At 44.2% G+C, this 26,914-nt stretch overlaps 2 protein-coding genes across 5 annotated transcripts in view; one reads left to right on the top strand and one right to left on the bottom strand.

Moving 5' to 3' along the window:
• The window catches only part of dpy19l3 (dpy-19 like C-mannosyltransferase 3), an 84,528-nt gene extending 61,631 nt beyond the window's left edge, over positions 1 to 22,897 (top strand). For all 4 annotated transcript variants that reach the window (XM_079664918.1, XM_079664917.1, XM_079664916.1 and 1 more), the window contains 3 exons: positions 9,106 to 9,238; positions 20,442 to 20,600; positions 21,811 to 22,897. In XM_079664918.1, the coding sequence (XP_079521044.1) occupies positions 9,106 to 9,238; positions 20,442 to 20,600; positions 21,811 to 22,032 (514 nt within the window). In that variant the 3' untranslated portion in view covers positions 22,033 to 22,897. The remainder of the gene's footprint in view (positions 1 to 9,105; positions 9,239 to 20,441; positions 20,601 to 21,810) is intronic.
• On the bottom strand, positions 10,116 to 13,319 carry LOC307029185 (uncharacterized protein). The gene has a single exon (XM_079664920.1). It carries the CDS (start codon positions 11,599 to 11,601, stop codon positions 10,561 to 10,563), a length of 1,041 nt encoding a protein of 346 aa, XP_079521046.1. The 5' UTR covers positions 11,602 to 13,319; the 3' UTR covers positions 10,116 to 10,560.
• Positions 22,898 to 26,914: the final 4,017 nt, after the last annotated feature.

Here is a 26,914-nt window from a genome sequence, read left to right as displayed (position 1 = left end):
CAGAAGCAACAAAGCAGCATACTGCATTAAACCTGACCTTCACAGAGAGGTTGAAGTTCATGTGGAGAGGAGGCTTCAGTAGTCTGTCTGCACTCTGTTTAGTTGTGCTATCTTACAATCAATATAGTAAATGTGAGGTAAAGTGTGTAGCCAATGTAACCGGTTAGAACTCAAAGTTGCGATGAGGTCTTAAAATGTATGGAAAGGGTCTTAAAAAAAGTCTTAAAAGGTATTACATTTGACCTCAGGATTCCTGCATATACCCTGTGTGTGTGTGTGTTTGTGTATTTTTGCGTTTGTGTGTATTGTGTTAGTTTCCCGGGGAAAACACTCACGAGAAACACCGGCTGTTGTTATGCCTGCTTTGACGTAAAGTTACTCCGTTCTCCGCTTGTAATTATTATTTATTATGTAATTATGCCGTTACAAGCTTCAAAGTTGTATTTATCATATTTAATTTAATATTTAATATTCTGAAAGCCAAGACTTTGTTTATTTGAAATCAGATGAAAAAAAACTGTAACGGACCCTGCCGTGTTATCTATGATTACTATACGCCATACATTCATAATGTCAGCGGGAGGGAGGGGGGAGCATCGCTACGTAAAAGCATTAGTGCGAGGGAGAGCTGTCATCTTCCCTTTACAAGCTTCAAACATGTATTTATCGGGAGATTTTGGCAATAAAAGTTTCATATTCTGAAAAAAATTCCCTGGAAACCTCCAAAACTCTTACACAGAAAGAGCATCTCTGCACACGCTTTTTTTTATATCAGCTTTGTGTTTCAATGGTTTTGTCCTAACCTTGGAGAGCCGTATGTTTACTGCCACCCTAAAAGGACCTCAAAAATGTTAAAAATGTTAATAAAGAATTTATTGAAAAGTTAGTTGGCTGATTGTTTTATATTGGCTCAGCCAGGTTATATGGGATGCCCAGTCTACTATATATGATATGGGTCACTCATTTTACAATATTAAACTTTGTTTTCTTATCTTTAATTTTTCATCCTTATGTAGAATGCTATTACGAAACACACATTTGGTTGTTTATAGCATAAAGAACATCTGATTTAATGTGAGGTAGGGAAATAATCATTTGAGTATAAGTATGTGCATATAAATATGTAATTTACAACAGCTGTACGCTGCTTGAAAAGCTTGAAAATGCACCTGGAAAATGCTTGAAAAGTGCTTGAATTTGACTTTGGAAAAGGTGTAAGAACCCTGATGAACAGAAGGGCAACCATGGCAACCATGCTTGGGGGTCTTCTTCGCTGCTTTTGGTGTATTTTGTGGCAAAAGTACAGCGCCACTTACAGGCCCGGCATACAGATGTAGCACTCCAGATAGGACTCACATGGGTGTGTCCCAACCAAAAGCCCAGCGGATCCCAGTGGCTGGGGGTGTTGCCAAATTGCTAGAGGGCGTTGCCAAATTTCCCCATTTGATCAATTACAGGATTTAACCATGAGATGGCGCTTCATTCACAAATTCACAAAGATAACTGGGTGATGTAGAACTTAGTCTGTTTGCAATGTTTGCAGCTCTGCAGTTGTGTTTGCTGAATGTAGCATTTAATCACTTATTTGTTATGGTTTTCACAGACTACTATAATGAATAAACATCAATGTTTTAGATCAAATAAAGTATATAGTTTGCTTTATGCAGTATATTTTTTGTAATATTGTTGGGGTGTTTTTACACAGTACAGTAGATTGAAGTAAATCAATTTATACATTAAGATAAGATAAGATGGACCTTTATTAATCCCTGTGGGGAAATTCAGTAGTTCAAACAGCAACAGGGTAAGAGTGAAAAACAGGATAGCACAGATTCACACAGATTAATAAAATCAAAAATAAGATGAGCGATAAAAATAAAAATAATAATAATGAGAAACTATGAAATAAGAAATGAATAAAACTAAAATGTAATTATCATATCATATATTATAATGTATTGTATTATTAAAGAGCAACTTGCAGGTTTTTTTTTTTTACTACATTTATGCTCAACCTTGCCTGAAAATTACAATTAAAAATGTTAATGCAGGATTTGATATGTTTTACAAGACATAAGGGCAGGAATTCAGAGGAAAAGGAGCCGTTTTGAGCTCTGCTACTAAGAACTGTTTTTTTTTTTACGTGAAACGCGTCATATTACGTCACAAGCTGGAGTTTGTGCAGGTTGCAGAAACTCCAGCCTGTCAGGACATCGAGTCCACAGTTTCCCTAACAGGAAAAGGACCGGAGCTAGCTTTCGTTCCTGGGTGCGTTGTGCATCCTCCTCCCTGCAGCACATACTCTCCACAGCTTTAGCAGGAAACCGTATTACATCTCTCTCCCCCCCCTTCACTGCTCTCTCTCTCTCTCCCCTCCGGTACACAGCACCGTAAGACGTAGTGTGGAGTTGCATTAGGTAATGCTTTGGTGGCTGTACTGCTCCAGCCGTCTCCTTTGTGTTTGTTTCCCCGTGTCTGTGTTGTTTGTGTGGGCGTGGTGGCTGTCACTCCTGGCTCACGGCTCAACCTCCACTCACCTGCTGCAATCAGCTGTGCACCCTCCCCGACTACACACCTGCTTTCCATCAAGCCATTTACAACGACATATCAACGGAGGCTCCACAACCTTTCTCCGCCAGATCGTCAAGTATCAGCCGTATCTCGCGTCTCCCCTCTGGTACACAGCACCGTAAGATGTAGTGTGGAGTTGCATTAGGTAACGCGAGATACGGCTGATATTAGTTTCTGTTATGGATCAGTATCAACAGTCCTGCCAGTAACGTTACTACATTATCAATACTACTTTAGTTATAGCCTGATATATGATTGCTAACTTTACAATGTTGTGATGTGACTGACGTTAACTAACATTAAATGTAGCTCACGCCGGTCACTCACCAAGACAGCTGCTCTGTTCTCCACTGGTTCTCCACACACCAAAGCTCCATTTCTCTCCGATGGCCGTTATTTTTTCTAATCCTTGGCTGCTCCTGGTCTCTTGGACGCATAGCAGGCTCATAATTATAATCATATGCATTTGAATATATATTTTCAACCTCTTCTGTTTCAAAACTAGTATTGTGATCCATGTTTATTCATATGTTAGACCGGCCGCTCTCCCCCATGTTACGTCACACGCGGGAGGTCACGTGCGGAGGCTTTTTTATGCGGAAGTGAAAATGTCTTACTAAAACGACGCCAGATGTCACTGTAGTGTATATTTCTGTATATTTTTTTGAAAATCTAGTGGATTCATCATTTTCCTACATATTTATTCATTGGTGTCTCTAACCTGCAAGTTGCTCTTTAAGTAATATCCTACATTAACCCCATTATAGCCGATGCCACATTGAATGGATGAACACATTTATGCATCAATAATTACAACAGACTATTTTTAAATACAAGTTGTAAAAATACTTATATGTATTTAATATTTATAACATAATGATTAATTTCAGATGATAATACTTTTCAGGGTTAGATCCGGTCTGACAGCGCTTAGCTCTCTGCTGCAGAAAAGATCACTGCTCTAAAAAGTCAAAAATCCTACATCCAAACAGAATAAATATAATTAATTATTATTAATACGTTAAGTCTTGTTCATTGATTTTCACTTGTATTAAATGTTTTATATTTCCGGCACAGACCCTTTCATACTGGCAATGCGCGATAGAAACAACAGAAAGTGCGACAGTTTAAATATGCCAGTGTTAATTTCGTCAACGAAAACTATGACGAAAAATGTTCGTCAACGACCTTTTTTACATGACTAAGACGAGACGATGACGAGCTAATAAAATATATTCTTGATCACGAAAACTATGACGAAATGTATATTTAGCTTTCGTTGACGAGACGAGACGGGACTAAGGTATTAATGGTGCCCTATCGGACATTCAAAATGCAGCATATTTTCCCCCAAGTGTCCATCTTGTCTGTCAAAATGCATCTTACGTTTTCTAACTTGCAATATCATTATTTCCGCTCTCTTCACTCCAGAAGAGCAATCTCCCTGTGTCTCTCTGTGTGCGGGGGGCAGGGCCTAACAGACATGCTGCGGCGGACACAGAGATCTGCCGGGGACGGAGCGTTCAAAGAGTATAGAGACACATTTTGACAGAAGTTGACTAAAATGTAATTTTTCGTCGACTAAAACTAGACTAAAACTACGAAGGATAGGAATGACTGAAATGTGACTAAAACTAATAACCATTTTCGTCTAAATCAAAAACAGCTGCCAAAATTAACACTGAAATATGCGAACACAAACCTATAGACTGGGGGTTGGGAGATCACAGGAGGGGGGGGGGAGGAGCTGTGTAATGTGACCATCCCCCTTGGGAGACTTACTCCACACATTCCGATGGCCAATTAGTTTTAAACAAAGAGTTTGCAACATACAGCATAGGAAACATGGGGGGTGGGGGCAGATATCATTCTCTCTCTCGACTCGCTGGTATCTCGAGCTGAGCGCTAATTGGTGGTTTTTATCCCGTGCTGCTGATGAAACTCTCCAATTGGCTCGGCAAAAGTTTGTTGTTGTTTTGTGTCAGTTTTACGTCGCCACTTCCATTCACATTTTTCATCATTGTTCCACAATGTTTATCATGAAATTAATATCCATATATTTTATACTATACTTGCACTGCTTACCGTTTTCATATTTTATATATCTTAGCATATTCATACACACTGTTAATACTGCTCACAGGCTGCTGTGTATATCTAGTGTATTCATACCCCTCACTGTTTATTCATCATTCAATTCATTCTATATTTTATTCTGTAGATTGTGTACATTACTTTTCACTTTACTGCTTGTTGCACTCCTGGTTAGAAGCTAAACTGCATTTCGTTGTCTCAGTACCTGTGATCTGTGCAATAACAATAAAGTTGAATCTAATCTTGAGCAGGAACAAATGTATTTACTTAGTACATATCTGACATTAACGATTAAATACATTTGTGCATTCTTTATGAATGAAAACCGAGTCAAGCCGACTCCGGAGGTGGCGGTATGCACCTTAAAGTTGTTCACCTGATTGTTTAACTTGAAGGTGCCTGATGTGAACATTTCCAGAAGAACGTCTAGCTTGAATGGCCTTTGTATGTATACAGTAGGCTACAGTATAGCCCAACCTTTTTTCCCGTCAAGAGTTTGAATTGGAGAAGGGTAATGGTTATCGATGGTGCTTTTAAAGCCTATTGTATAATAAATGTGTTATTTATATTGCTTTTCAAAAGCATTTGGACGCCCATTTACACTGCTCTTCCCATCAATAATATGAATAGAAACAACTTCATGCCCGGTGTCACTCCCCGATCCGTCCCCCTGCCCGATCTGTACTGCGCATATCCGAGATGGTCCGCCATATTTGGAGAACTCCGGACGGCAACCCAAGAAGGACACTTGACACAGTGGCTTTTGGCAAAGCTGAGAAATAAAACGAGAGAGAGATTAATTATTGTTATTACAACGTGACTTCACTATTATTTAACAACTATTTTTATGGGTTTTTTTAAAATTTGGGATTAAGTACATTGTCAGAATAAGTAAGAAATGAATTTAACCTCTGTTAGACAGCCATATGCCATACATTTTTGCATACATTCACAGTAAATATTTATTCAGTATGATAGCTGTCTAACAGAAGTTAAATTCTTTTCTCACTTGTGTTCTTAACTTCAGCTGGTTGTGAAGTTGGCTCCATTTCTCGCTGTTTCTTTATGAAAATATCGTGGGCGACTGAGTTGGCGAAGAAGTTGTACAGCATTTGTACAGTTTCAAAAAAGTAGGCTGCTGCTTAAACGTTGCGGACCACATCAACCAACACAAGGTTTAATCTGTGTGCATTATGGCAGTGGATATACAAAGCATTTGGCACTTCCTTTTTAAACTTCTGCTGTACTCCGTTCTTGCATCCCGACATGACAGCAGCCCCATCGTAACACTGTCCAACATACATGTGTGGGTCGATGTTGCATTGGCTGAGCGTCTGTTTGATGGTACTGAGGAGCGAGTCGGCGTCCTGGCCCTCTGTGCGTCTGAAGTGCAGGAATTCTTCACGCACTTGTTTTCCTTTTATATAACGTACAACGATGGACAGTTGCTCGTTTTTACTGACATCTTTGGTTTCGTCAACCATTAGGGCAAAACATTCAGCTTCCCTAATTTCTGCACTTATTTCACTTCGGACCATATCTGCCATTATCTGGAAAATCTCGTTTTGGATGTCTTGATGTGTGTATCTAGCATTTTGAGGATTGTCGTTCAGTTTCATTGCTTCAGTCACGTCAAATTCACCAATTATGTGTAGCAGCTCTCTGAAGTTTCCCCTATTAACCAAGTTCTCCTCAGCCTCCTGCTCCCGGTGCAGTATAACGTAAGGACATCACCACGGCCTTCATGTACTCACGGTTTTCTTTCACAAGTTTTAAATGACCTGCATCAATCATGTTTCCCAGTCTTGAGCCATCTTTCGTTGTCTTTAAATTCAGCCCATGCCTCCATGGCAAACCTGTGTGCTGCACTTCCGTTGTGTTTTTTGAAAGCTCCTGTTGCATTTTTCCAGTTTTTAAATCCATTGGTAAAGGCAGGCTCGGAATGGAATCGCTTCCCAGCACCCAAAAAATGACGACAGGCAAAGCAAAGTCAGTTTCAACTGAATATTCGACCCAGCTGTATGTGTCAAACCAGGCCCCATTAAAAGACCGTTGCTGGCTTCCAATCTGTCTTGACGGATAATTTTTTCGAATTGGACGTTTTGGTCCATCTACGGGTCCTTGGCTAATGTCGCTAGCAGCCTCAGTTCCCTGGCTGATGTTGCTAACGTTAGCGGCTTCCTAATCCACATTTTCCTCATCTTCGCCAACTCTGGCCTCTCCAATCCCATCTGGTCCCCGCTGGCTGGCATCCTCTTCAGGTGGGTCGTGTGACTCTGGCACTTGTTCGACTTGTTGCACCTCAATGCGAGGGCGTTTAAGAACAAATCTATCCATCCGATTCCGAAATATACAATTAAGCATAGAAGTTCTGCTGTCTGTCTGCAATTTACTCGGCGCAAGTTTGGGAACTTTTCACTGTGATTTTTGATCTGACCGCGACCGCGCTGATATTATAACGCATGAGAATTTCCACACCTTTAGTGTGTAGAACTCCCCCACTACTTAGACTATTCCTTACACCCCTCTAGCATAAGCCCGAATGGTCTCAACCATATTGCGTCAGTAACGTGCACTTGTTGTTACAGCAGGATCAGTTTGTGTGTTGTGGACATGACCAGTAGATTTTCGCAATCCGTGTTCTTATCATGCACATGGGCTAAGGTAGGGCTAAGCCATTTCTTGGTATGGCTATAGCCTACCCCAGCCATACGCTGGCGCCGCCACTGGTTACCGCAGTTGCGTTACAGTAACGCGTTAGTCCCATCACTGGTAAACACACAGCTGATCACCTGAGAGCTGCCGTTTCATTCAGACTGTTTAAAAAAAAAAAAACAGTCTGATTTTAACAACTCAATGTGTGATTGTTATAGCAGTAATATTAGACACTAATAATACATTAAACTTTTAACACTGTACATATTATTGTTTGCCCGTGGGATTAGGATTTTCGGGAGTGAGAGCCGTGCTGCATTTTCCTCCGGTCGGATGTGATATAAAAACAAAGCGATTATTTTTGTTGTCGATACTCACGTGGATTAAACTACATGTATTAGTGCATTTATTTCAATTCGTGAATATATGATACATTAAATGATCGTGAGGAAGATTGAAAATCGTTTGTTTGAGCTGGGCTGCATTTCCTGATGAAAAAACATACCAATGGTTTTGTACTTACGCCAACTTGAATCAAACAACATTATTTTGTTAAATAAAAACATGGTGATGTTTTGTAAATGATTACATGTCTCTTATTTAGCACATAATATGATCCTATCCGTGACATATGGATCTTAACAAATATCCGCTATATCAGATACCTGTAGATCTATCAGCTGTTTATTTCACATGAGTTCCAGTGTGGCAGCTTTTCACGGCTCCCCCTGGTGGATCCATGATCCATTGCAGCTGGTTTCATTATAATTAAATTTATTTATCAAGGGGGCGTATCAAGTCCTGCGGGGGCTTTTCCTTTTCAGCAGGGGCCCACCCCGTGCAGATCACGGACCCGCACGGGTAGGAGTCTGAAATGAAGCGCTACATCTGTATGTGCTACAGCGTCCCCAGCGCTCCCGAGCAGTCTCGTGTGAACGGAATACTTTTTTGATATCGTATTCGGTTCGTTTGCGTTTCATATGCGTTTGTGTGTAAATGTGGCCAAAGACGCTTTCTGTTTGACCCAAGTTCTGTCACTTACCTTTCGAGAACTAACTCCACTGTGGAGCCAATAGCAATTCAGCTTTCTTGCTATCATCACAATATCTTTTGTTTTTTATCACGCAACAAATGATACAGTCTTTATTCAATCGAACAATATGTAATGACCCAACCTAATGTCGATATCATTCCCCTGCAAGTACACACACACACACACACACACACACACACACACACACACGCACACGCACACGCACGTGCACACGCACACGCACACACACACACAACCAGCTCTCGTATAACTTGCTAAAAGCCTCACATGGTTTCCCGATGGTTTGTTCTCAACCAGCTTTTGTAATCTCTTTGAGACTTTAATTTTTTAATTTTTTTAATTTGGCTGTTACCTAACCACTTTCTGTCCTTGAAGACACATTTGAGAAAAAAAACGTTTGAATACCATCAATATGTCCCAAGTATTGGGGATAATGCAGAAAAGCAAAGGAATGTGGACTGAATAACGAAGCTAGAAAAAAATAAATGAAAGTCAAATTCAATCAAACTGTTTGATGACTGCATGTTCCTCTGAATACCCTCCAAACTTTTTAATCTCCTTCAAACTGCAAAACATCTTTCTGCTATATTTTCTTTTTTATCACTCATCTTGTTTTAAACCTACTCCGAGGTTTTAAGTCATACTCTGGTGCGTCAAACAGTTGCCATGGTATGTTTTGTCTTTATAATTACAGCGGTGAATGATCCTGTCCTTCTCTCTGTTTTCCCCAGCACAAAGACCCCTAAGCGGGCTGTATTTGCTGGCAGCATGCAGCTTCTGGCTGGCATCAAGCTGTGCACAGGCAGAGTTCTCACCAACCACCCCCATTATGAAGATAAAGACCTGCGGGAGAGGACCAAACAGGTACTGTAGGCTGCTCCATACTGTCAAACATACACAAACTAACAGGGGGTGCAAGATAGCACAAACACAATAAATGGAGCATTTCAACATTGAAGTAAATGGATGGTTATTACTGTGTCTGCCAAACAATGTCTCTCAAAAATGCAAATGTAATCATGTATCTTTTGTACTTTAATTGTGTTCACATGTATTGGCAGAGTTGTGTATCCAACAGTAAAAAGCCCCTTCCTCACTGGACACAAATCCCACTAAACCCAGATAGAAATGGCTACAACAAGTATTACATTCTGGGACAATCACTGATGGCCCGTATAATCGTCCAATGGCCCAATCCTGAAAGGCCTACTTTTGTCTATTTTTAGCTTGTTTTCCCATAACAAACCCACCTAGACTAGGGGATATAAGTGAAGTAGTGTGTAAATGTTTCCATCTTCTGATCCATTTCAGATGAGTAAAGAGAAAGTAAAGGTAGGTAAGAGGCTTGTACACTGAGTACTTTATTGAACCACTTTTCTGGTGCTGAAACTGGGCTCCTTGAGTAGGTAAGAGATATTTCGCAGGATTTTTTATTCTGACGCAGAGAAAAAATAATTACTACTTGACTATCTAATAAGATAATAATTTTACATTTCATGGCACCCTGACCAAAGAAAGCAGGTGTTACGGTTGGTGAAGCAAGCAGGACTAGGGCCACCAGGGTGGGTGGAGGGGGTTCGGAGTACGGGTTTTGGGCTGACAGCCCAGGAGCACAGCGGAGAACCCGGAAGGGATCTCAGGCGGACGGCCCGGGGGCAAGGCAGAAACCGAGAAGGGGGACTTGGGCGGACGGCCTGGGGACAAGGCAGAGTCCAAGGTGGGGGTCTCGGGCGGACGGCCCGGGGGCAAGGCAGAGTCCATGGTGGGGCGAAGGCCACAGCGGGCAAACTCAGGGGTCGAGCATAAGGGCGAAGGCAGCGGCAGCAAGAGTCAGGGGGCCGGGCCCAAGGGCGAGGACCGCGGCAGGAAGAGTCAGGGGGCCGGGCCCGAGGACGAAAACCGCAGCACTCAGGGGGCCGGGCTCGAGGGCGAAGAACGCGACACTCAGTGGGCCGGGCTTGAGGGCGAAGACCAGACAGCTCCGGAGGCCGGGCAGGACCCGGTGTCGGCCGAACAGGAACCGGAGCCGGTGGGACAGGTTTCGGCAGGATCCCCCACGGAAGAGGACCAGGAGTTGGCAGGACCCCCGGCGAGACAGGTGATGGCGGGGCCTCCAACGGAACATGACAAGGGGTTGGCAGGACCCCCGGCAGAAGAGTTGTCGGCGGGACCCCCAGAGGAACAGGTCATAGGTTTGGCAGGACCCCCGGAAGGAGAGTAGTTGGCGGGACCTCCAACAGGACTGGACATGGAGCTGGCAGGACCCCCAGCGGAACCTCTAACGGTACAGGACATAGGGTTGGCAGGACCCCTGGCAGAATAGTAGTTGGCGGGACCCCCAACGGGACAGGACATATGGTTGGCAGGACCCCCGGCAGGAGAGTAGTCGGCAGGACCTCCAACAACACAGGACATAGGGTTGGCAGGAACCCCGGCAGAAGAGTAGTCGGCGGGACCCCCAACGGGACAGGACATGAGATTGGCAGGACCCCCGGCAGGAGAGTAGTCGGCGGGACCTCCAACAGGACTGGACATGGAGCTGGCAGGACCCCCAGCGGAACCTCCAATTGCACAGGACATAGGATTGGCAGGACCCCCGGCAGAAGAGCAGTCGGCGGGACCCCCAACGGGACAGGACATAGGGTTGGCAGGACCCCGGCAGAAGAGTAGTCGACGGGAACCCCAACGGGACAGGACATGGAGTTGGCAGGACCCCCAGCGGAACCTCCAACGGCACTTGAGTTGGGACTTGAGTAGGGACTTGAGTAGGGACCAGAGTAGGGACTACAGGAGGGACTAGAGGAGGGACTAGAGGAGGGACTAGAGGAGGGACTAGAGAAGGGACTAGGGAAGGGACTTGAGTAGGGACTGGAGAAGGGACCATGGCTGCTGGTGCCGGAACCAGGGCCGTAACCATGGCCGCTGGGGCCAGAACTGGGGCCGGGACCATGGCTGCTGGGGCCGGAACCAGGGCCGTAACCATGGCCGCTGGGGCCAGAACTGGGGCCGGGACCATGGCTGCTGGGGCCAGAACTGGGTCTGGAACCATGGCTGCTGGGGCCAGAACCATGGCTGCTGGGGCCGGAACCATGGCTGCTAGGACCAGAACCGGGGCTGGAACCATTGCTGCTGGGGCCAGAACTGAGGCCGGAACCATGACTGCTGGGACCAGAACCGGGGCTGGAACCATGGCTGCTGGGGCACGGGCTGGAATCCCGGCCCTGCATCTCCTAGAGCAGTGGTTCTCAATTGGTCAGGCCTCGGGACCCACTTTTTACTTGGTCAATACATCGCGACCCAACATTTTGAAGCACTCAAATCTATTCAACAAAAAAACGTGCTGTAATACACTTTTCAGCATACAATATTAATAAAAGTGAAGTACAGTGCATATATCCCTTATATCCCTTCACAGAACTAAAGTATGTAAATATTAAATATTAGTAAATATAAAAAAGAAAAGGTTTAATGAGATGATGGAATCAAAGCTGAACTATATAAAAAAAGGCACACATGCTGAAAATCCAACCCCAGCAGGGGGGTCTGGGGGGATTCTCCCCCAGGAGATTTTTAGAAATACTAACAAACTATGCATTCTGGTACACTCTGAGAAGAAAATAAATAAATCTGTTACTACCCGACATATTAATAATATTTTATGCCATCGTTTGTTTTTCACGTTGTTCTGACATCTTGCTGCGAGAAGAGATAGTCTGTGACTTACTTTAAATTGTGGGTAGGCCTAAGGGTAGATAGCTCCCATTGTTCTGTGACCTGTCAATCATCAAACCGGGGATCATATTTCATTATGTGTTCGTTTTTATCTGAAGTTGTACCCATGGATGTATAAAAAAGAGTTCTACCGCAAAGTTATTCTCCGTGGGGACTTCTGGCAACAATCTTGATTTTGATTGGCCAGAAGACTCGAAAAAACATCAGCAAAGATATTTTATTGAGAAGATGATCACTACATGACAGAAGTTTTCAAAACCGTTTATAGTCTCCGGTACTTCTAGTCCAACGCCGACTGCATGCACAGCGTTAGAAAATTGGGCCTTCAAAATAAAAGTTTGACTTTTTCCCCCGCAAAAAAAAAGAAAAAAGAATTCCAATTTCTTTCTAATTTTTTTTTTCTTCACTCACACATCCGCGACCCACTTGAAACGGGTCCGCGACCCACTTTTGGGTCGCGACCCACCGGTTGAGAACCACTGTCCTAGAGACACCGTGGACCTCCACCAGGATAGTAGTCGGATCCCAGGAAAGGGTTAGAGGCTTGAGAAAAGTTTCCAGGACTACTGGTAAAAAGTCGTAGCCACTCAGGCAACAAACTCCTGAGCCAGGGCTTGCGAGCAACCTCCTGGCGTGCCTCCTTCAAAGCAGCCACTCTACCCCGTATAGATGAGGCGTCATACCACGTATAAAAAATGTACTCCAGAGAGTATCCAAGACGTTCCGCCTGTAGCATAAAAAAAGCTGAATTTGCTGAGTCCATTTGTGGTTGGTTCGTACTGTTACGGTGGGTGAAGCAAGCAGGACCCAAATGCAGATTACACTGATATTGCCTTTATTTCAAGGATAAAATAATAACTTTGACAAAACATAACACTCACCGTCACAAACACACTCAGTCACAAACAAAAGACGAACCAACACCGAACACAGGAAAAGACAAGACTAAATACAGGGACGGGTAATCACAAGACGAGAAACAACCGGGCAGGGGAGGAGAAAGCCAAGGGCCACAGGTGAACACAATCAGACAACTAGACACACCAGGGAAACTAACGACAGGAGGAAAAACACAGGGAAAAGGACCAGACAATAAACCAGGAAGAAAACAAGACAGGGAGAACAGCAAACATACAAAACTACAAACGTGACATAACATAAGAATCCTGACAGAACCCCCCCCCTCAAGGGACGGATTCCAGACGTCCCTAAAAAAACCCCCCACAAAAGTCCAAAACCTCTAGCAGGGTGGGTGGAGGGGGTCCGGAGGAGGGACGCAACACTAGGGCCACCAGGGTGGGTGGAGGGGGTCTGGAGGACGGGTTTTGGGCTGACAGCCCAGGAGCAAAGCGGAGGACCCGGAAGGGATCTCGGGCGGACGGCCCGGGGGCAAGGCAGAAACCGAGAAGGGGGACTCGGGCGGACGGCCCGGGGGCAAGGCAGAGTCCAAGGTGGGGGACTCGGGCGGACGGCCCGGGGGCAAGGCAGAGTCCAAGGTGGGGGTCTCGGGCGGACGGAGAACAGCAAAATAAACCCAAAACATACAAAACTACAAACCTGACGTAACATAAGAATCCTGACAGCAGGTTTATGTTTATTTCCTCACCTTTAACCCGAGGCAGAACATCTGTGATCGAAATGAAGTTAACTCTGGGGACATTTCCTTTAAAGGTCCCATGTCATGACCATTTCTACTGATCATAATTCCATTGTTGAGGTATACTAAAATAGATTTATATTGTGCAATTTTCCAAAATCGCATTGGTTTCTCATACAGCATCTCTGTATAGTATGTGTATTCACTCTCTGTCCTAAACGGCTTGTTGGAACTCCTGCCCCCCCTCCCTATGAGCCCAGTGGCCGTCTGCGAGACAGCGAGACACAGCGAAACCCAGCCCAAACACACACACACCCGCAGCCTGGCTGGGAGTCTGTGTGTGTGCTCACACACCGACTCACAGCCTCGCCGTGTCCCACCGTCTCAGGGAGGAGAAACCGGCGGAGCTGCAGCTGAGAAAAGATTGAGTGTGTGTGTGTGTGAGGAAGTCCGCGGATTGGTCAATTTGGACCAATCCACGGACTTAACGTAACGGACGGGACGTAACGGACGGGACGTAACGGACGGGACGTAACGGACGGGACGTAACGGGTCCACGGATTGGTCCATTTGGACCAATGGGTCCATTTGGGTATGGGCACGTCGCTGTACCCAGTACGAAAAAGAGAAATCTCCAACGAGGCGTTCTGGGGCAGCATAGACAGGTCTTTTCTGTGTTAGGGTTTTACTCGCTACAGGGTGTACTTTGAGGGTTTGTGACTCTGCAGACCGTTTACATGCAGAAAAACCTTCATAACACACAAGGGGACGGGTAAAAACCGGAAAAGCATGACATGAGATCTTTAAGGCAACCTGAAAATAAAAAGAAATGTTTTCCAAGTTCTAATCACGTGTCCCTTTGCCAGTCTTACTTAAGTTTGGATTTCAGCCTGCAAGAATAATAATATGTATTTATGATTGAAGTACTTATTTGAAGGAAGCTTCCACCTGTTGCAGCCTTTAGATCTTTGTGTTTAAAGACAGGCAAAGTGAGTTTCAAGGTAAAAATGACATGATATTAATTGAAACAGGAACGTGACAGTCGGCTATTGAAACCAAATCTGGATCGTTATGTATTACATTTTCGGCAATGGTAGAATAGTATGAAAGTGCTGTAGGGATTTTGGTTGTTGGCTCATTTTGCCACCGGAGTGGTGTTTTTGTGTTTTGGCTGCAATCTTGTGTCCTCAAGCATTCAATGGACAACTGATGTGTGACAGCTCTGACTGCCAAAGTTGCCATGATATCCACTTATTTTCTCCAGACACTCTTCTTTCTGCTTCTGTCTATATTCATGGTGTCAGAGAAACTAGGAACAAACACACATTTTCACTCAAGTTGAAACATTTTCAGCTCAAACAGATGTACTGCGTCTCCCCCTAAATGTGAGATGCCCAGAGCGAATTTTCCACTTTGTCTTGGTTCTTGTATTTCTATTGACCTTGTTGCAACTATTCTGCCTCTAAATATCACTTTGTGCTACAAAATGACATTGAACAGCAACACTTGCCGCTTTCCTTTCTTTCTCATGTTTTTAAAGTTGTGCTTTGGTGCCAGCTAAGGTCTAAGGTCTGTATATGTCATGAAACATTTGTTATTTATACTAACAAGAACATCAGTATTCTTCAGTTCAGTAAAGCAAGCTGATTTATTTATTCATCTGAGCATTCATAATTCAAATCTTGAAACAAAATTCTGAAACTATGAACTGAAGTCAGAGTTACTGTATATTGAATCATATTAGTTGCACGTACAGGGAAACCAAATGAAAGCCCCTCTGCCATTGTATATATATGAACAAATCTATATGACAAAGTGATGTCATACATTGGTTTGTGGATTATGGTTTAGGTTTGGACTCTTTTGCCATCACTATCTAGAATTGGCAGAAGTGAACTAATGTGGGTTACAGGGAGGAGACTGAGCGCTGAGGTACATTTGGCATAGCAAACACTAAGTAATTAGCTAAAGCTAGCACCTGCTTGGTTAGCAATGTGCATCTGTCATTTGAATAGGCCAAGAAGTGGGACTTCTTCTTCCAACACATCTCTAAGCGGTTGACCGGTTTTGTCTACTGCGGTTCCTTATAGATTGAGAGATAGATTGAGAGAGAGATAGATAGATATATATATATATTGATAGCGACAGTCTGTAGTGAAGGAGCGCGCTCCCGCTCACGGAAGACGGCTCGCGCTGCGCTCCGCAGCAAACAGCTGTTTGCTTTTCACCCAACAACGACAACCACCTCACAAAACGCTATGTTGTAGCGTTAATAAACGAAACAATTTAACAAAATTGCTTGTCAAAATACCAATACCACAGGACCATTTTTCTTTTTAAAGAAATACTTTTACCTTGAAAATCAATGCATTCTAATGCCGGGTCAATTTGACCCCGGTGGCGGTTTTAGGTATAAAGAATTTCTGGCGGTTCTAATGTTAAGCATGAAAACAAGTCACAGTAAAAGCACACGCAAATGAACCTGCACATTAGCATAATATATTCATAATGATAACGTGTGTGATTGCTTACAATTGCTTACAAGAATATTAAATTACTTTTTTTTACTTTTCTTTTCTTTCACTTTGTTTTTGGCTTTTAAGTAATTTCCTCATATAATACAGTAGACTCATAATAGACTTCTAGACAATTGGAATACTTTTTGCAACCAGGGAAGTTTCTCGCTACTGGCCATCAGAAGGAATCTAGGTTCGAGGCACTTGTACAGTTTCCCCCTTTGTAGTTAAACATTATTTGTTGCCATTTTATTGTATGAACATGCAAAAGTTAAGATATTATTTTAGTCCTGAAGTCAAAGTCTGAATCGTCTCCCTTTTACAGAACTTGCTGTTGCTCTAATGGCAGTCTCTCTGCTTCACAGAAGAATATTTATAGTGCCACTGCAGCTGAAGCCAGGCTGCAGCTCATCCATCTCACTCAGCTCTGTTAGTGTCTTGCGTGAGAGACATAGGACTTGTCTGTAGATGGGGGCCAGTGACCTACAGTGATTGTGTGAATGCATATCAGATCATAAGAAGCTCTGAGTACAATGTGCATCCATTAAGTCTGACTGAGTACTAACGTAGGGAAAATGGAGAGAGAGAATGCTGCGCTCCAGTAGAGGAGAGCTGAACGGTGAGACTCACTTGAGTGCATTTTAGTAATGTTGGTGGGAAATGCTGTAGGAGAGCATTGTTGCATTTTTTCTATTAATGTGGGTGCAAATGGTTTTTACCGTCATTAATGGAGGAAAACCCATTTCAAACCAAGCTGAGTAAATACAATTCATCCATTTGGTTCTGTTTATTTCACGTTATACATATTTTTGTAAGAGGCTCTATTATGCTTTTTTGGGTTTTCCCTTTCTTGTAGTATGGGTTTGGACAATGGGCTGCAAGGCTAACATCCCAAAGTCTCCTTTCAGAGAGAGTTTCTCTCCCACACACTCCCCCCCATGCCTGAAATGCCTCCATTGGACTCCTGTTTTTCGTTTACTTCCGTAACTGCTCCTACACATTGGACGTGATAGGCTAAGGGGTAGGCTATTTTAGAAACATCCCTAAGCGGTTGACCAATCACACCAGAGCTGGCCAGCTAACCAATCCGAGCAGACTGGCCTCTGGTTTCAGACAGAAACCAGGCAGTATGAGAAAAATAAAGAACTTGTTGAACATTAAAGCATGCAAACATGTCACTGTAGAGGCACAAAATGCAAATATTTTTGCTCAATTTCACCTTTACTTTCCGGTCAGTAAATGTGGAGCCTATACACTTCTTCAGTAACTGTGTTTTACTTTAAATCAAAACGACTGATCACAAAAAACAGGCTAGAACACTAGGCTTGTGTGTGTGTGTGTGTGTGTGTGTGTGTGTGTGTGTGTGTGTGTGTGTGTGTGTGTGTGTGTGTGTGTGTGTGTGTGTGTGTGTGTGTGTGTGTGTGTGTGTGTGTGTCTGTCTGTCTGTCTGTCTGTCTGTCTGTCTGTCTGTCTGTCTGTCTGTCTGTCTGTCTGTCTGTCTGTCTGTCTGTCTGTCTGTCTGTCTGTCTGTCTGTCTGTCTGTCTGTCTGTCTGTCTGTCTGTCTGTCTGTCTGTCTGTCTGTCTGTCTGTCTGTCTGTCTGTCTGTCTGTCTGTCTGTCTGTCTGTCTGTCTGTCTGTCTGTCTGTCTGTCTGTCTGTCTGTCTGTCTGTCTGTCTGTCTGTCTGTCTGTCTGTCTGTCTGTCTGTCTGTCTGTCTGTCTGTCTGTCTGTCTGTCTGTCTGTCTGTCTGTCTGTCTGTCTGTCTGTCTGTCTGTCTGTCTGTCTGTCTGTCTGTCTGTCTGTCTGTCTGTCTGTCTGTCTGTCTGTCTGTCTGTCTGTCTGTCTGTCTGTCTGTCTGTCTGTCTGTCTGTCTGTCTGTCTGTCTGTCTGTCTGTCTGTCTGTCTGTCTGTCTGTCTGTCTGTCTGTCTGTCTGTCTGTCTGTCTGTCTGTCTGTCTGTCTGTCTGTCTGTCTGTCTGTCTGTCTGTCTGTCTGTCTGTCTGTCTGTCTGTCTGTCTGTCTGTCTGTCTGTCTGTCTGTCTGTCTGTCTGTCTGTCTGTCTGTCTGTCTGTCTGTCTGTCTGTCTGTCTGTCTGTCTGTCTGTCTGTCTGTCTGTCTGTCTGTCTGTCTGTCTGTCTGTCTGTCTGTCTGTCTGTCTGTCTGTCTGTCTGTCTGTCTGTCTGTCTGTCTGTCTGTCTGTCTGTCTGTCTGTCTGTCTGTCTGTCTGTCTGTCTGTCTGTCTGTCTGTCTGTCTGTCTGTCTGTCTGTCTGTCTGTCTGTCTGTCTGTCTGTCTGTCTGTCTGTCTGTCTGTCTGTCTGTCTGTCTGTCTGTCTGTCTGTCTGTCTGTCTGTCTGTCTGTCTGTCTGTCTGTCTGTCTGTCTGTCTGTCTGTCTGTCTGTCTGTCTGTCTGTCTGTCTGTCTGTCTGTCTGTCTGTCTGTCTGTCTGTCTGTGTGTGTGTGTGTGTGTGTGTGTGTGTGTACTCGCAGGGGAATGATATCGTGTGTTTTGTATTGAGGACAACACTTTGTTAATTGCATTTTCAAACATCTGTAATGACCTTTATGAAATTTCAGTATTTTTCTGGTCTTAATTTGTGTCTCTACAAATAATTCATTAGTGAGCAAAGAACAGTTATTCTCGTTGCCTTTGCATTATTCTACTTTTGGAATGAATGCACATACCCAGCAGGCATTCATTCTAAATTAGGAAGCAACTGTTTATTTTTTTTAAAGTGTACTATAACACACTTTCCCCAGTAATATGGCTCCTAAAGCCGCTGACAAATGAAATGTGGGAGGGAGTTTTCTCCAGAAATGTCTTAAATGTCCTTGAAAAAAACATAACTTACAAAGCATTAGTCCGTGTCCCAAAACATTAACACTTTCCTATCTTGCCTACGGCTCTTAGTTTCAAGATGATTTGTGTTAAAACAGGTCACAGACATATCATTATAAGTTTCATTATCAAAAAAGGCTATTATTTCCTTAAAGAGCTCATCTAGCATGACGAAGAGTGTATTTGTTAGATTGTTAAGTAACATGAACGATTTTTACCTGTCTGTTATAACATGTCCAACCGATACACTTTTACTGTGTGTTACTCAAATATTGACCGTATTTTAAGAATTTGAAACAAAAAAACGTAATATCCAAAACTCTGAAATCTCATGAAAATGTAACAAAACCACAATGGACTGATTACAAACATTGTAACAACTAAGGTACAGTATGTTAGTAATTAGTTTCCTCTCTGGAACAATATTCGATAAATGTATTGCTATTTCTTGGCACCATAAAAACAATACCATCAGGTCCGGGACCCCCAAGTAATTCGCCACCACGAACTGTTCTATGCCATCATGACACATTTGGGGGAATCGGAACCTTTTTCAAACCTGATGAGTTTGCATCCCTGTTATTACAATTCTACATGTTTTTGGGTATGGCTGCTAAAATATTAGTAAGTAGGCATTGCAATTTTGGACATGGAGGTATGTTCCGGAAACAGGAAGGCTAAGAAAACGGGTGTTTGAAGTGCAAGTAACAGGGAGAGATTTCATCATTCATTTTCCAGCTAGATTTTGACACTTCAAAGTTCCAGCCCTCTTTAAAATTAAATCTTATTTACAAAATGCTACTGGGCTGAGTTTGTCCCTTATAAACAATACATTTCTTATGTTGTTTAGTTTGTGTTTTTTGTTGCTGTGTGAAAGTGGTTAAAAGTTTAATTTCATCAGCCACAAATATAACATGAACCATAACAGATTTCAGAAAGTTCACTCAGCTGTGTTTAACAATTTAGCTTTTGTCCCCCCTCGGATTCTGTCTTCAATTTCCCAATTATTATTTTTCGTAAGCCTGTCAGAATTTAATCTAAACCGACTTTCATCAAAACTGTAATTCAGAATATAAATGTGTGGTGATTGAGTTCCATCAGAGAGGTTTGTTCTCCTTTCAAAGATATTGGAGTCAAATTATAACCCAGGAGGATCTTCAGAATAGAAAAAGCAATCCTAAGCAAATCTCTTCTGTGTGTGTGTGTGTGTGTGTGTGTGTGTGTGTGTGTGTGTGTGTGTGTGTGTGTGTGTGTGTGTGTGTGTGTGTGTGTGTGTGTGTGTGTGTGTGTGTGTGTGTGTGTGTGTGTGTGTGTGTGTGTGTGTGTGTGTGTGTGTGTGTGTGTGTGTGTGTGTGTGTGTGTGTGTGTGTGTGTGTGTGTGAGCAGGTTTATCAGGTGTACGCTCGGCGCTCCCCGGAGGAAGTCTATGATATCATGAAGGCCATGGGGGCGGACTACGTGGTTCTGGAGAACAGCATCTGCTACGAGCGCAGGCACAGGAGAGGCTGCAGACTGAGGGACCTGCTGGACCTGGCCAACGGACACGTGGGTGGCATTTATACACCGTGACTCATTGTGACTGTGCCACAACTTCTGTGACCGGGTGAAAGCTTTCAGCCTCCATAAAGATCAATACTTTCCCTTTTTGTCTGCGCGTCTCTGTCTCTCACTCTCTTGCTGTTGCTATCTGTCCTTATTGTAATGCCAGGTGCTGGCTCTTTGGATTAGAAGAGGCTTCAGTCTGGATGTCTGGCTAAGACACATTAAACACAACACCACTGTGTTTTTGTTTTGACGGCGTAAATGTCACAAAGCAGACGCTACATCTGACATCTTGACAGCTTTATTGAAAAGATGCCATTCTTTTTGTACTTATTTGTGTCTCTTCTTTTGTCTCTTCCGATTTTGACTTAATTTTCTTTCTTTCTTTTAAACCAGATCCTTCCAAGGTGGTACAGTGTTGTAGACACTGGCAGACACTGAAGTTAGCATTTAAAGATAGGGATTTGTTCATGGTGTTTTGGAAACATTGCGCACCTGGTTGCCATTGTCAGTCAACTGTTCATTTGGTCATGTCTTTTGTCATTAGCTATGTAGGATGTGCAATTGATGTCTTCTCTGGAACTACAAATGGAGTCCAGAACATATATTAGTAAACCAACAAAATATCGAAATTCAGGTTGTGAAAATGTTGTATTTTATTTTTGTATTTGTTATTTGTATTTATATATTATCATTTTTGTAGTTATTTTTTAGGCCAGAGAGTGTCTTTATTGGAGATACAGAGGTGAAACGCAGCTTAACTTGCATTTTGGGAGGCTGTGGCTCAGTGGATAGTGTGCTGGACTTGGAATCAGGGGGTAGCAAATTTGAGTCCCACTGCAGTCAGCATGTCGTTGTGTCCCTGGGCAGGACACTTCACCCCAAATTGTTCATGTGGGGATTGTCCACAGGACTGAATGTATGTAAGTCGCTTTGGATAAAAGCGTCTAACAAATGACATGTAATGTAATGGGCGTCAGCCCTATTCTATAAGTGGCCAGTTGTTTTAATGTATTTTTAATTTTAGAAACCTAGGTTGAAATTGAGGAAGGTAAACATTAAGCATTCAAATGTTTTTCAGTTACACAGTTGTAAAGTAAAATAGAAGAAAGCATGTTTGAGGCCGTCATATTTACAGTTATCCGTGCATCATCAGCATAAAGTGACCTCTTGTTGCTGTTGGTGCTGACATGCTCCTTCTGTGTTCCATCAGATCATGGACGGAGACGGGGAGAACGACCAGGACCTTGTCCCCGCCACCCATCGTCGATTTTGCGAGGAAGTCAAGACGGACGCCGTCTCTTACACCGCTCTGTTCAACAGAACATTTCAGAACAAAACCTTCCATGTGTACCGGGTCAAGAAGAAACGCAAGAAAAACACCAAGAGCTCGCCAGAACCCAGCGCCTCTCAGCAGCAGGATCAGGCTCTGTGAGAGGAAAGGCAGTCAGAGGCCAGAGGGGGAGAGACGGAGCAGAAGAAGAGATAAAAGCCTCGAGTCCTCACTGTTCTTCTGCCTCCCCTCTGCACTGTGCCCAGCTGTGATCATGCCCATTATTTTTTGAACACATAGCTCTGTGAACTGTGCTGTTGGAGCAGTGTGCCGGTTCAGGCTCGGGGCTGCATTGTTTTAGTTAGCAGAGTGTAGAAGCACCTAAAGGAGTCATGCTCTGGGCTGTTCTGCCTCCCACCACCCACCCCCGTCCTCCCACTGCCCTCCCCCATCTCTGATGGTGCAGAGGAATAGACACAGAAACAAGTATTAGGCCTGTGAGCAGGGCCCGAACACCACAAGTGTTCCATCATCAGTTCCCTTTAAGTTTCAGTTCTGCACATCGTCATGAAATGAACAAATATTCAACTCATTGCTACTTTTACATTTTAAACATCATTTATTTCTCTCAAACAAGATAGATATGGGGTTCAGAAGCATTAGACAAATCTTGCTTTTTATTATGAAATGTTGCTTTTAAAGCATTGAAATTAGAAGTAAGTTACAAATAACTTGATAATTTATACATTCACAGAACCATGAGCCCTTCTTTCCCATAGAAAGGAAGGAGGAAAATGAAAGAATAATTAAGCTTCAGTTTTCTTAAATGGCAATAATACTCTTTTCTGGAAAGTTGCCAAAGACTGATATCAGTAATAAATTGCATACAGAGCAGACATTAGAAATCTAAATGTCTGTACACTTCCAGTGTTTCAATGTCCTACATTTTAACGCAGTTTTCAAACTGAAGCAGTGAGCTCTTTGTTAAACGTCAACATTAAAACTATAAATAAAAATATGGATGAGATATTTCTTACTTTGTCAAAACAGTTCCTATATAATGTGCAGTTTGCTTGCTTGTTTCAGTTTTAACTGAAATGTTTCGGTGTTCACGGAGATGGGTCCGTCTGTAAGCAGTCTCAGTAGCAACAAAAGGGACAAAGCAAATAAAAGTGTGTCCTTTTAAGAAATATCTTTGTTCTAGACTACTTGGGGGCTAGTTGGTGAACTACTGTTGCTGGCAAGCTAACGGCTAACAATCTAGCCGCGCGAGCTAGCGCTATTCAGTCCCAGTAACTTGAAGTTGTTTTTTTCCTTTCTTTGTACTGTGTGTTCTTTTTTTGCCTGTATTACACAGGGTTGCCAACTCTCACGCATCTGGCGTGTGACACACGCTTTCACTCTCAATCTCACGCTCTCACGCTGCCCAAACTATTCTCACGCCAAAAACAAGATGAACCGGCGATCGTTTTGTGGTTGGTTATTCACAATGTTGAGTTGACAGCTGCTCAAGCTGTTGATCCGCTCCCCCGCCCCCACCACTCTTAACAATGTTAACATACAGCAGAGCAGTGAGAGCCGGTTGGTCAATCCCAGACCCGTATTGCGCATGCGCAGATCTAAGATCCAGTTAAAAAAGTAAAAGTATGCTGCTTATTGTTCTACTTGGCCAAAATAGAGTCAAAAAGTATATGAGAGTGAGAGTGTGTTAATTAATATATTTGGCAGTTTGGAGTAAGTCTGTGTGTGTGTGTTTCATGTTTAGGCCTCTCGCGATAATTAATTTTGTTGGATACATTTTTTCCCGGAAATTATTGCGATAAACGATAATATTGACGGCACTGTTGTATGACCATTTTAGACCACTGACATAAAGATAATATAAAATAATAATTCAAGTACATCCTTTCAAACTGCTAGTCACATCCTCATGTAAATGGCAATTTATCGAGTTCATTTTTATTTACCGTACGATAAGTAATTTCATTGTTTATCGCGACAGTCCTTTGCTGTACCCCCTGCTCCAAGATGTAGTTCTGGAAGAGACACTCCGCGACCGTGGGGGCTTTTTGATCGGGGATGGCATACAGATTTACACATCTTGTGAAATAGCATAATAATATACCAACACATACCGGTTCCCTTTTGATGTGACCGGCAACTCCAGTATGTCAGCCGCCACACGCTGGAAAGGTCTAACTGCATGCGAAGTTCTCATGGGGGCATGGTGTTTAGGCACTGGGAACTTCCTTCTTTGACAGGCATAACATTGGCCACACCATGATCGAATATCACTTTGCATGGAGGGCCAATATCACACACTTCTTGCGCGTGCCAAAACGCGTTCACACGCCAGGTGAGTAGTCAGTGGAGCACCATGCAAGTGTCCCAGGACCTCTGGAACCAAGACAGCAGGAACAACAACCTGAGTAGACTGTCCTGCCTCAGACAGCCAAACAACTCTACATAAAAGTCCCTCCACAAAAGTCAGCCCGGGAGACTCATGCCAAAGTCTCTTCACACCCCGACTAGCATCTTTTAACCTCCATCTAGGGGGCGGTTGGCCATGCTCCAGCCAGGCCAAAACGTATCCGATGTCTGCATCCTTTTGCTGGAGCTCCCTAATACCGGAGCCATCATGTGACAGAGTGAAGATTAGGGTCTGGTCCACTGAAGACCCTGAGTCAGGAGAAGGAGGGCCTGAAATCGGTCCCCGGGCTTGGTCCGTGGCAGGAGTCCCCACAGCACACACATTACTAGGACCACTGTCCCCAGCGCCAGGGAGAATTTTACTCAAGGGAGCGGATGTGGCATCGAGACTGCCTGAGTTCTCCAAAGCTTCAGGGGTGTCAGGCCTGCGTGAAAGGGCATCTGCATTTGTGTGTTTGGCCCCACTCTTGTGCACAATCACCCAGTCGTATGGGTCCAGCTCCAGAGCCCAACGGCTATGACGCCCCGTTCTTTCATTTTCAACCTGAAGTTGTCGCAGACCCAACAAAGTTTGGTGATCTGTAATAATTGTGAAGGGGAGAAGACCCAAGTAATGCCTGAAATTACGCACTGACCACACTATCGCCCACAGCTCCATGTCGTAGGTAGACCAACGCCGTTTAGCTGCTGTGAGGGAGCGACTAGCGTAGGCCACCACTCTCTCCAGGCCATCCACTTCTTGTGACAGCACAGCCCCCACAGCAATCTGCAAAGCATCTGTACACAGCACGAAACTCTTGGTGAAGTCCGGGTGACACATGATTCGGCACAAAGACCATCCCGCAAAAACACAAATGCCCCCTGGCAATCCGCCGTCCACTGAACAGGGACATCCTTTCCCGTCAGATGGTTGAGGGGGGCAGCACGCTGGGCAAAACTCCTCACAAACCTCCTATAATAAGAGCAGAGACCCAGAAAAGCACGCACCGCCGCAGCGGACCGTGGAACTGGCCAATTCTTCACCTTATCTGTGTTACGGGGATCAGGACGAAGCCCCCCGGCGGAGATGACGTGACCAAGGAATACCATGTGATCACGGGCAAGATGGCACTTCCTGGTGTTCAATCTAAGCCCAGCTGCCCCAATCCGAATGAAGACCTCCTCCAAAGCAGACATGTGGGCCTCAAACGAACTACTGTAAATCAGTATATCGCCAAGATACACCATGCAGATGTGCCATGGCAGCCCCCTTAACACCAGCTCCATAACCCTCTGGAAGGTAGCGGGTGCATTGGTCAGACCCATAGGCATAGATTTGAACTGGTATAGGCCCTGGCCAGTGGTGAATGCTGTCTTTTTGCGGTCCTCCTCAGCCACTTCCACCTGCCAGTAACCGTCAGAAAAATCCAAGGTGCTGAACCAGGAGGCCCCCCGCCAATGCGTCCAATGTTTCATACAGCCGTGGCAGTAGATGAGAATCCTTTATTGTCACAGAGCTGAGTCCCCTGTAATCCACGCAGAATCGCCATGTGTTGTTCTTTTTCCTGACGAGGACCACTGGGGCGGACCACGGGCTACAACTCTCTTCAATTATGTCATCCTCCAACAGGCGCTGAACCTGTCTGCCTATCTCCTTCCGTTTTTCTGGCGAAGTACAGTAGGCCTGACGCTTGACCGGGGAATGATCACCTGTCTGTATGCGGTGTTTGATCAGACCGGTGTTTCCTGTTCTGCCCTTCCCAGAGCCGAACACCCCTTCCCTTGGTGTTTCCCCATCAAGGCCTGCAGCTGCAGTCTCTGTTCAGCAGACAACGGGAAGCCAGCCACATCCGGCAGAGGGGTAGCCCTCTGCTGAGAGGGGAAAACCTCAGAGGGGGTGAGTAGCTCACGGTCTTTAACATGGTGGAACAAACCTAAATGGGAGCCGGGGTGCAGCTTTAACTCCTTCTCTGTCGGGTTGAGCAGCCTGGCCACAGTGCATCCATTCTTCACAGGTACAACTGTGCGTGCAATCACAAGTCCCACGTTATCACGCACCTCAGGCTCCAGGTAGCCTAAGAAAGAGTCAATGGGCAGACCAGCAGCACAGGGAATATCCACATTAATTGGGACAATCATTTCACTGAAAGGGGGAAAAATAGCTTCAACAGACATAGAGCTGTTACAACATTCTGGTATGAAATCTGTGGCATGCATGAGAGGAATATCAACATCCCCCAGGTGAAGCAGACCACGACCAACATCCATAACAGCTCGAGCCTGCAACATGAAATCAAACCCCAGCAGAATAGCTTGTGCTGACCTTCGCACTACATGTACAGCCTGCTCCCAATGTTTGCCCCCCAACTGTATGGGAAGAGTCACAGTACCCAGAGTGTCCAACAATTGACCATTTACTGTGCGTGAAAAAGTGTACTGGGTATTTAGCACACGTTTACGTAAGGCAGACATGGACATTCTGAAGTCCTCAGAAATAAGTGAAACATTGGACCCAGAGTCAATCAAAACAGTAACATCAACACCCTCAACAAGTCCTCTAACATAGGCTGGGCTTAGACTCACCCACAGAACAATGCACGAGCAGGCGCTTTCCCAGCAGAATAGTCCATTTGAC

The sequence above is a fragment of the Notothenia rossii genome (genome assembly GCF_949606895.1).
Source record: "Notothenia rossii genome assembly, chromosome: 2".
Taxonomy (NCBI): domain Eukaryota; kingdom Metazoa; phylum Chordata; class Actinopteri; order Perciformes; family Nototheniidae; genus Notothenia; species Notothenia rossii.
This window is presented reverse-complemented; position numbering and strand designations above follow the sequence as displayed.

Coding starts and splice junctions, on each gene's coding strand:
- LOC307029185 (XM_079664920.1), bottom strand. CDS start 11,601: ATGCAGGGCCGGGATTCCAGCCCGTGCCCCAGCAGCCATGGTTCCAGC.